General features: G+C 61.5%; 1 protein-coding gene across 8 annotated transcripts in view; it reads right to left on the bottom strand.

Moving 5' to 3' along the window:
• Positions 1 to 264: 264 nt before the first annotated feature.
• USP20 (ubiquitin specific peptidase 20) overlaps positions 265 to 9,942 on the bottom strand; it is a 42,708-nt gene continuing 33,030 nt past the window's right edge. For 2 of the 8 annotated variants that reach the window (XM_026514178.3, XM_044389673.3), the window contains exons 16-26: positions 8,037 to 8,070; positions 7,791 to 7,836; positions 6,442 to 6,670; positions 6,237 to 6,363; positions 5,440 to 5,609; positions 5,280 to 5,361; positions 4,279 to 4,387; positions 3,403 to 3,505; positions 2,236 to 2,307; positions 1,710 to 1,886; positions 265 to 587 (exon numbers count right to left, since the gene is read on the bottom strand). In XM_026514178.3, coding sequence (XP_026369963.2) covers positions 1,726 to 1,886; positions 2,236 to 2,307; positions 3,403 to 3,505; positions 4,279 to 4,387; positions 5,280 to 5,361; positions 5,440 to 5,609; positions 6,237 to 6,363; positions 6,442 to 6,670; positions 7,791 to 7,836; positions 8,037 to 8,070 — 1,133 coding nt within the window. In that variant the 3' untranslated portion in view covers positions 265 to 587; positions 1,710 to 1,725. Of the gene's footprint in view, positions 1,568 to 1,709; positions 1,887 to 2,235; positions 2,308 to 2,484; positions 2,561 to 3,402; positions 3,506 to 4,278; positions 4,388 to 5,279; positions 5,362 to 5,439; positions 5,610 to 6,236; positions 6,364 to 6,441; positions 6,671 to 7,790; positions 7,837 to 8,036; positions 8,071 to 9,942 lie in introns of those variants that run through there. The other 6 variants (XM_048223404.2, XM_044389675.2, XM_048223402.1 and 3 more) reach the window with 4 other exon arrangements.

The raw sequence follows: 9,942 nt of genomic DNA, 5'->3' as shown, positions 1-9,942 counted from the left end.
GCCCCACTTCTCGGGGTCCAGGGCTGGTTCCAGGAAAGGAAGGCATGCGTTCGCGGCCCCCTCTTCCTCATGCGCTCCTGCAGCCTCCAGAGGCTGTCTGGATTCGGAGCCACGCCAAGCCCCCTCCCGTGTGCCCCCCTCCCATGCGCGGTGGTGTGGACCGCGGATCACACCGCCGCCGCAGGCCCTCCCCGGCGCAGAGCTCCCCTCTTCCCTCCGCTAACAGAGTGAGCTGCCGAGGCGGGTACAGACGACAGCAGGGGCTGTGGGGAACGCATATGTATTTATTAGGACGTTCTGAACACCAACGGGGCCACGCAGATGGGGGGCAAGTTTAACCCGGCGCAGAATCTGTCACCAGGGGGGCGACCTGAGGCCGCCCAGCCCCGCCGCGGGGTCGCCCGCTGGCTGCAGCAGGAACTTTCTAGAGACTGTAGCAAATGTCAAGGGACTCCAGAGCGGCTTGTTCTTTGATCACATGCTGCCTCGGTGGGGAAGGAACCGGGTTGAAGGACTGCAGACTGAGCCACGTGCTGCGCCAGCTTCCGGGGCTCTGCCGGGATTCCAGCCACATCTGCTTCTAGAGACTGAAAGCCACGGCGCGTGGGGTCCTGGGTCCCGACGCCCCTTCCCCACCCCCGTTCCCTCTGGCCCCAACAAGGTGGGCATCTCGCCCCAGCTGCTTTGTCCAAGGGCGTGGGTGCTGCCGGAGGCGAGACCCGGCCCAGGGGCTCGTCCCAGCGCCCCAGCATGGCCTGGCTCAGCATCCAAAACGGGCTTCCATGGCCGACATAGGAGCTGCGCCAGAGCCACAGCTCCCCGGGCTCCCCATGACAGTGTGGTGAGAAACTGGGAGCCCCCCCCCCGAAGCCGCATTCGTGGCAAAGGACAGTGACACGGGTAGGCTACTTCTGTCTCATCATCTGGTTCCGTGGTGGGGACGAGCGACAGCCAGCCCACGGGGCCAGCTCGGCAGCATGGGGAGCCAGGGACCAGCTGCCTCCAGAAACAATCTCAACCGACAGATCCGACCCCCACCCTGGGTCCCCATCACAGATGAATCCAGAGTCGTTAGACTGCAGGAGAAACGCTGAGAGCAGCCCGGGGTTCCGGAGCCTTTCTGTGACACCGGGGATCGGGCTAAAGTGGGGCCTAGGGAGGAGCTGGCTCCGGCACCCCCGCTGCTCGAGGTCGGCCCTCTGCACCCCCGCTCCCAGCTGCGAGTCCCAGGTGCTGGACAGTGCCTGGAGCCCACCCCTCGGTCCCTAGGCCACAGCCTCTGACTTGGAGCTCCAGGGACCCAAGCTGGGCCCGAGCGAGCGAGGGGGTGGGGGAGTGGGGCAGACACAACAACTGTGACAAGTGGGCACAAAGACCCAAGTTAAGGAACGTCGCAGAGCCCTGGTCGTTTGAAGAGCCCGAAGTGGATGTATTTCCTGGTTGCGACGTTACTCACTGGCACCCAAACAACTTTGCTGCCTCTTTACACATCTGGGTTTCCCAAGCGGCCGGCCTCTCTTCCGGGCGCAAACACGCCCTCCGCAGGGAGGAGGGCCAAGGCGGGGGCCTGTGGGGACACTTGGGTCACTCAGCCCGGCAGGGCCCACGAGAGGGTTTTTCCAAACATCCTCACGGAAGGTGCATTCAGGGATGCGCTCTTCCAACACACAGGAGGCGGGAGAGGGTCTCTGCAAAGGGAGGGGACTTACAGACTGGCCCACCAAGTCACACGGCCCGAGTCTCGGCTTCGATCTTCTGCTCCCCGTGTAAGCTCTCTGGGTCCTGGAGCTGGGCCACGCTCTGCCGGATGGCGATCTCGGGGCCGCCGCCGTACAGGTGGTTCAGGTAGACCCAGGTCTCCTCTGAAATCTGCCCGTAGTCAGCTCCTGTGGGGCCCCAGAGGCCACGTGGTCGGGGCTGGGCCTGCGCGTGCCCCCTCACCCCTCCGGGCCCCACCGGGGAGGGAGGGCACCCGTGCGCTCCCGTGCAAAGCTGTTCAAGAGCAATCTTGGGACGCTGCACAGGACGTCTGTTCTCTAAGGACCCAGAAGGTACGTCTCTGGCTACCGCCCGTTTCCCGGGCTGTGCGGTTCCCACAAAGGGCAGGCAGAGGCCAGCACAGGGCACGGGTAGGAGCAGTGGGGGCTCCAGAAATGGCTGGTCGTTGGCAGCCAGGAGGGACCGCGGGGAGCCTGGCTGGCCGGGGAGGCCAGGGCTGGAGCCGGTGAGACTCACCCTGCTTCAGCTGGACATGGCCGCTTCCTTTGACCTGTGCGATCCTGCTGTTGTCAATGGGCCCGGGGGGCTCTGGAACAGACGCGGCTCAGTCTCAGTGCCTCTGGGCCTCTGTGGCAGCCGGAAGCCCTCCCAGCCCCCCACGGCCCTCCGCCTCTCAACAGGTAGGAGTCATTCTCAAGGCGTGACTCCAACACCGTGACCCCAGAGAGGCCGTCCGGGGCCCCGGGGTCCAGGTGACGTCCTTACAGGGGTGGGTGTTGGGCACCAGACGCTCGTCCGCAGAAGCTGAAGAGCCAGAAGGGACTCGGAGTGTCCCTGGAGCCTGCAGAGGGCATTTCTGGGGCTCGGGCGCTAGTTTCAGACCCCTCGTGGAGCACCCTCCCCAAACCTCCTGTAATCCTCAGCAAGCACTTGACATGAGAGCTGTTTCTCGAGGCAAGGGAGGAACGGCCCGGGAAGAGCTGGCAGAAGGCAAAGCCAGGCCTGAGGGCGGGCTGCAACTCCAGAGCCCGGCTCTCCACCACAGCCAAGCCTGAACGCCACCGCCACCAGGGAGCCCCTGGGGTGCACCTGCTGCCTCACGTGCCAGGGGCTGGATGGCAGCGAGGCCCCTCCCCTGGCCCCGAGGCCTGGCCAGCGCGTAGGCCCTGAAAGGCCAGTGTCCCGTGCCCAGAACCTGCTGGCCCTGCCAGGCCCCAAGCCCTAGTCTGGGAGCCCCCGTGTGGGGCTTGAGGGTTTTGAGGGCGGCCGCAGGCAGGCCAGAGCGTGGGCACGGCCGTTTCTTGCTGGGGACTGTGTAGGATTCTGGGAGGCCACCCGGTGCTGGGGCCTGCCTCCACCTCTGGAAACCAAGTGGTCAGTGGACACTGTGTCCGCGCTCTCTCCTAAGAGTCTGAAGCCATCTATCCACTAAAACCTTTATTTAGGGCAACGGAACCCCCAAAGGAAAGGGCCGGCTGGAGGGATGGGCAGCCTTGTCCAGGAGCCATAGGGACAGGACGGGAGGGAAGGGGCGAGCAAGACGCTTCCTGTCCCGCCGCAGCAAGAAGGCCTGGCCCTGGGTGGCCTGGCCCGGGGTGGGGGGCACGGGACAGCGATGCCAGCCCTGGGGCAGGGGGACCACCTGTGCTGGCAGGGGGAGGGACAGGCCCGCGCTGCACTCACCATTGTCCTTGCCCTTGACAAAGGCCTCCCACTCCCGAAACCACTGCATGCTGATGCAGTAGATGACGCCGGGGCACTCCTCCGCCTGGAACGCCTTGTTCAGCTGGGCCGCGGGGAGCAGAGGGGAGCGTCACACCACTACCCCGGCACCCCGCCGACACCCCCCCCCCCCGACTCCTAGAAAACCCCAGATACTTCAGGCAGCAAACGGCGGCGGCCCCCCCCCCCACTTAACTGGGCGCGCTGACTTTGCTCCGTGATCTATTGTGACACGTCGTTTTCGCACGGGCACAGAGCTCGGTGTCCCCTACTGCCTTTCACCCAAGCTCCCCTGCGGAAGGGCGGGCGGTCCCCGGTCACCCTGCTCCGAGGGCCCGGGCCTCACACACGCCTGCTCGCGCTGCAGAAGCCCCTTTCCTAAACGGGGTCGTCCCGGGTCGTTTAGCCACGTGCTTTGTTCACGTAGTGCACCTGTCCGTGCCGGTTGAGAGACCCCGTGGTTCTCACTAGGGGGGAGATCTGTCCTCCCAGGGGCATGGCCAATACCCGGAGCTGGTTTTTGTTGTCACTGGCATGCGGGGGGCCAGAGATGCTAACTGTCCTATCACACGTGGGGCAACCCCCACGATAAAGAGTCACCAGCCCCGAAAAGCAGGGCTCTGTTCTTTCCACAGCGGCTCCAACACACAAGCGGATGACCTGAGCCTCCGGAACCCGACCGTCCTGCCGGCAAAGTCTTCAGGGTCCGGCCGCTCTGTCCTCCCACAGCCAGGTCTTCCGAATAGAGCCTGACTGCACGTGGCTCTTCAGTCCCCAGCTCCCCGCGTGTCCCCAGCAGAAGCCAGGGCACGGCACCCCGCCCCCACTCACACGCACCTTAATGAAGGTGTCGATCTCAACCCGCCTGCGCTTGGCCAGCGCCTCGATCTCCACCTGGCAGACGGAGCACACGTACAGATGGTTCACGGCGGGGCCGCCCCCAAACCTGCACCCGGAGGGAGGGCAGAGAGAGAGAGAGAGCGAGCACACCCTGAGGGGAGAGTTCTAGGAAGGGAGGCGGCAGAACATGCCCGAGAACCATGACTGCCCTCCACTTGGTGGGTTTCTCCTCCTCCTCCGGGGAGCCTCCCCGATGCTGCCCTGGCCCACCCGCTGGGCAACCCTGGGTGCCCTGTGCACGGTCTGTTGACTTTTCTGTCTCCCTCACTCGGCTGGCAGGGGCACCTGCGTGCCCGCGGGCCACAGTACCGGGCCTGGCGCCTGCCCCAGGGCGGGCACGCCACAAAGCTATGTTTAAAGGCTAAAGAGCAGATTAACATTCTCGATTCCTCTCTTGGCTACCGGGCAGGAGCTGCTGTGGCCAACAGCCCCCTCGGCCGGACCCCGAGGACAATGTCAAAGGGAGGCAGAAGCTTGTCCCTCTGCAGGTAGGAGGGTGGGTTCCCACAGGATATGGGGACGCATCTCCCCGTGGGGGCTCTGACCCACCCACCTACCACCAGGCCAAGTCTGTACCCGCCCCACCAGCGGATGGGGCAAAGCCTGTCCGAGGAGAGGCCCCCTCAGCCTGTCTGACCGCTCTCTGGCGGGGGGGGGGCACATCCTGCCCGGCCCGTCTGCAGAGCGGCCCGGGGCCTAGGCGGGTCCTCTACACGACAGCTACGAGCTCCAGCTCCGTTTCTGGTCTTGATGGACAGGGGACCGTTGGTGAGAGGACCTGCGGGCTTTTGCTGGAGCCGGTCTCTGTCCCTCCCGACTCTCGGGGCCCAGCGGACACCCACAAGCATCTGCTCCGCTGCAGTCACACGCGGGGGGACGCGGTTCCCCGGCTTCCGTCCCCGCGGACGCCCGGCCGGCCAGGAGCAGCCGCACCTCACCTGCCGTACAGGTGTTCCCACACGTTCTGCGGCAGGATGACCACCAGGTCGTCGATGTAGTGGTATTTGTGGGGCGGGATGCCTGCGGGGGAAGGCACAGGGATGGAGCGCTGGGGGCTCGGCCGCCCGCCCCCACCCCGGACCGCAGAGGCGCCCTCACCTCCGTGGGAGCAGAGGAAGGTGTGATTGGTGATGGGCCCCGGCTCGGCGAATGTGTTGAACTTGTTGAGCCATTCCCGAGACACGTAGAAGCGCAGCAGGCTGGGCTCCTGCATGGCAGCCAGGGACACCACTTGCTGCCGCTCCCTCACCGCCTCCTCGCTGCTCTTCCTGCAGCAGGGGCGGGGCAGGGGTGCGCAGAGCAGGGGTGGGGCGGGGGTGCAGGGGTAGAGCAGGGGATGGAACAAGGATGGAGCAGAGATGGAGCAGGGGTGGGTAGAGCAGGAGTGGGGCAGGGGTGGAGCGGGGATAGAGCAAGGTTAAGGTGGGGTGAGGCAAGGGTGGGGCAGGGGTAGAGCAGGGATGGAGCAGGGGTGGGGCGGGGGAATTAGGAACAGCTGTGTCTGGGTTCCCTGCATGGTGGGGCGCCAGCCACACCCTGCCAGGGGTGTGTCTGCAGCCACCTACCACTGCCCTCCCCACCCCGAGCCCCTCAGCAACCCAGCAGCCTCTCGGCGGCCCCTGCAGCATGCCGGCCACGGTCACTCCCATGGGAGCACCAAGGAAGACCCAAACTCAACTTCTTGGGCTCCCCGCTTTCCCCACGGCCAGAGGACTCTTTCTTACAAGCTGAAACTCTTACTGCCCGCGGCCTAGAACCTTCCAGGCTCCACCCCCCTCCACACGCACCCAGGGTAAAGGCCCAGGGTGCAGGTGCTGGCCATCCCGGCCCGCAGGTCGCCCAGCGGTCCCTGAGCCAGAGCCCACCCCACCAAGAGGGCCCGCCCAGGACCCCACCGGTAGAAGAGCACGTAGGCCTCGGCGTTCTGCACCACCGTCTCGTGGACCTCGGTGACATACTGGTCGTCGAACTCGTACCACTGCCCATTGATGACGTTCTGGCAGTAGGCGACGTAGTGGCCACCTGCGGCGGGAGGGGCAGGCTGGTCACGGACGCCCCGGGGGGACGGGGACAGGGGTGAGGCGGGGGTGGCGGACTCACTGCCTGCTGTGCCGTGGTGGCAGATGACCGAGAGGAGGTCGTAGGTGGTGATCTGGGACGTGCACTCCTTGGCAAGGAACGGACGCAGGTCAAGTCCCTCGAGGGGGAAGGAGACGTGGCTGCTGATTTTGAACGAGTACATGACTTCGTGCCGAAAGCGCTTCAGGTGGATACACAGGATCTGGGGGAGGGAGGAGGCGGCGGTCCTTCCACGCTGGGCTGGCCGGCCCTGGGAGCCCAGTTACCAGGTGGGGGCTCAGGCCAGGCCCCTGGAGCCCGGTAACCAGGTGGGCGCTCAGGCTGGGGCCCAGGGACCCCCGGTAACCAGGCGGGGGCTCAGGCCAGGCCCTGGGACCCCCGGTAACCAGGCGGGGGCTCAAGGCCGGGGCCCTAGGAGCCCGGTAACCAGGTGGGGGCTCAGGCCAGGTCCTGGGAGCCCGGTAACCAGGGGGGGCTCAGGCCAGGCCCCGGGAGCCCGGTAACCAGGTGGGGGCTCAGGCCAGGGCCCTGGGACCTCCGGTAACCAGGCGGGGCCTCAAGGCCAGGGCCCTGGGACCCCCGGTAACCAGGTGGGGCCTCAAGGCCGGGCTCTGGGACCCCCGGTAACCAGGCGGGGGCTCAAGCCGGGCTCTGGCACCAGGTCACTCTTTGATCCACTCAGATCTCACCCTCCGGGTAAATACAGGAAACGTAGCAGCTAGAGCCTTCCAGAGGCCCAGGCCAGCCGTGGGGTCCTGCCCACTGCCCACCTGGACACACAGCCCACACAGGCCGTCCCCGAGGGCGGCGCTGGTCCGTGCGGGACGCTGAACGTCAGAACTCTGACAACCAGTTCCGAGGCCCCGACTTTCCCACAGCTTTTCCATGCGGGCTTCCCAGACCTGCTCAGCACCACCCCAAGCACCCGCATCTTGGCCCTTGCTCCTCTGTGCTCCGGCCACGCGGCCCTTCCAGGGTTTGGCCAAGCCCGTTCCTGCCTCGGAGCTCTGCCTGCCTGCTCTGTCCCCGCTCTCCCTCCACGAGGCCGACGCCAGCCCCCGCGCTCAGGGCTCACTCAGACCCACTTCCTCAGAAAGGCCTTCCCCAATGTGGATGGCGTGGTGGCCGTGGCCCTCCCCCACACCTGCCTTCTTCCAGGTGGCACCCCCTGCCCCACACCTGCAGAGTGTAGGAGGAGCTGAGGGAGGGTCCCAAGTCACAAAGCAAAAGATGACCCCTCCACCTGCCAGAGCCTCCCCTCCCAGCAGGGCTCTCAGCCGAAGCAGTAGACCCCCTTCGCCCTAGGCCTCTTCGGCTCAGGCTCCCTGAGGCAGCCGCAGACAGAGTCCGCGGGAGGCCGCTCCACTCACCTCGGGCAGCCGCAAGACCTTACAGTACTTGACCCCGTTCCGTAGCCTGGCGAGGAAGGACAGATGAGAAGCAGTGAGCATCCCGGCACAGGGGCACCGGGGCCCGCTGAGCGCCCTCCCGACATGAGCACCTCTGTGAGGTCAGGATCAAACTCCCTGGAGGAAGCGGGGAAGTACGTGGGACACAGAGAGACCGAGGGGTCAGAGCGGGAAGTTGGGGAGAAAGCCCGGGACACACACACTTACTTTTTACACCGTTCACAGCTGTACATGTTGTCACCTAGGGCAGTAAATGCAGACAACGGTAAGCAGGGACAGGAAATGGGAGCCGGGGTGGACGTAACGATTTAAGCTTACGAGAGACACAACCCGACAGGCTGCCTGCAAGAGAGTCACTTCGGCTTTAAGGGCACAGGGGCTGAGAGAGAGGGATGGAAGAAGACATCCCCTGTGGAGGGAAACCAACAGAGCGGAGGTGGCTCCACTGATATCACATAAAACAGACTTTCAGTCAAAATCTGTCACAAGAGGGGCCCCTGGGTGGCACAGCGGTTGAGCGTCTGCCTTCGGCTCAGGGCGTGATCCCGGCGTTATGGGATCGAGCCCCACGTCAGGCTCCTCCGCTATGAGCCTGCTTCTTCCTCTCCCACTCCCCCTGCTTGTATTCCCTCTCTCGCTGGCTGTCTCTGTCTCTGTCGAATAAATAAATAAAATCTTTAAAAAATAAAAATTAAAAAAAAAATCTGTCACAAGAGACAAAGGGGGTCACTACAGAGCGATAAAGGAGTAACTCAACAAGAGGAGGCAATCACTGCAAATATATGCCTCCAACACCACAGCACTTAAAGATGTAAAGTGAATATTAACACAACTGAAGGGAGACATAGTCAGCAATACAGTAGTAGTTGGGATTTTAATACCCCACTTTCAACACTGGGCAGATCGTCCAGACAGGAAATGAATAAGGGAACCAGACCTGAGCGACTACAGAGCAAACGGACCTCACAGACATATACAGAACATTCCATCCAACAACACCGGAATACACATTCTCGAGTGCCCAGGGATCATTCTCCAGGACAGCTCAGGAGCTGGGCCACAGAGCAAGCCTTCATGAATTTGGAAAGACAAATATCATAATCAGTATATTTCCAACCACAGTGATATAAAACTAGAAACCATGAACAGGAGGAGAACTAAAAAATTCACAACAACACATGCCTCAACAACCGACGGGTCAAAGAAAAAGTCAAAAGGGAACTCGGGAAGTATCTCGAGACAAATGAAATGAAAACAACATACCAGCACACACAGGATGCAGCAAAAACAGTTGTAAGAGGGAATTTCATAGCAATAAATGCCTATGTTAAGAAAAGAGAAAGATCTCAAATGAACAACCTGACCACACCTCAATGAATTAGAAAGTGAAAACTAAATTAAACCCAAACTTGGCAAAAGGGAGGAAAGAACAGAGATTAGGGCAGAAATAAATAAAACAGAGATGAGAAAAAGAATAGAAAAAAAGTCAGTGAAACTAAGAGTTGGTTTTCAGAAAAGATAAAATTGAAAAACCTTTAGCAAAGAGAGAGAGAGAAAGACAGAGGACTCAAAATAAATTATAAATGGAAGAGGACTCTCACAACTGACACCAGAGAAACACAAAGGATCCTAAGAGGCACTACAGCAATTAATTGTACACCAACAAACCGGACAGCCTAGAAGAAATGGACACATTCCTAGAAACATACAACCTATCAAGACTGAATCATGAAGAAAGAGAAAATCTGAACAGACCAATAATGAGTAAGCAGTAATAAATGAAACAAAACGAAACAAAACAAAAACCTCCCAACAAACAAAAGTCCAGGACCAGATGGTTTTGCTGGTGAATTCTATCGAACATTTAAAAAAGAATTAACACCAATCCTTCTCAAACTCTTCCAAAACTCAAACTCCCTTTATGAGGCCAGCAGTACCCTGATACCACAGTGAGATAAGCACACGATAAGAAAAGAAAACTATGGGCCGATATCCCTGATGAATACAGATGGAAAAATTATCAACAACATTCTAGCCAACCGAACTCAGCATCATATTAAAAGGATCACACACGGTGATCAAATGGAATTTCACCGTGGGAGGCAAATATGGT

The sequence above is a fragment of the Ursus arctos genome, unplaced genomic scaffold (genome assembly GCF_023065955.2).
Source record: "Ursus arctos isolate Adak ecotype North America unplaced genomic scaffold, UrsArc2.0 scaffold_18, whole genome shotgun sequence".
Classification (NCBI taxonomy): Eukaryota; Metazoa; Chordata; class Mammalia; order Carnivora; family Ursidae; genus Ursus; species Ursus arctos.
This window is presented reverse-complemented; position numbering and strand designations above follow the sequence as displayed.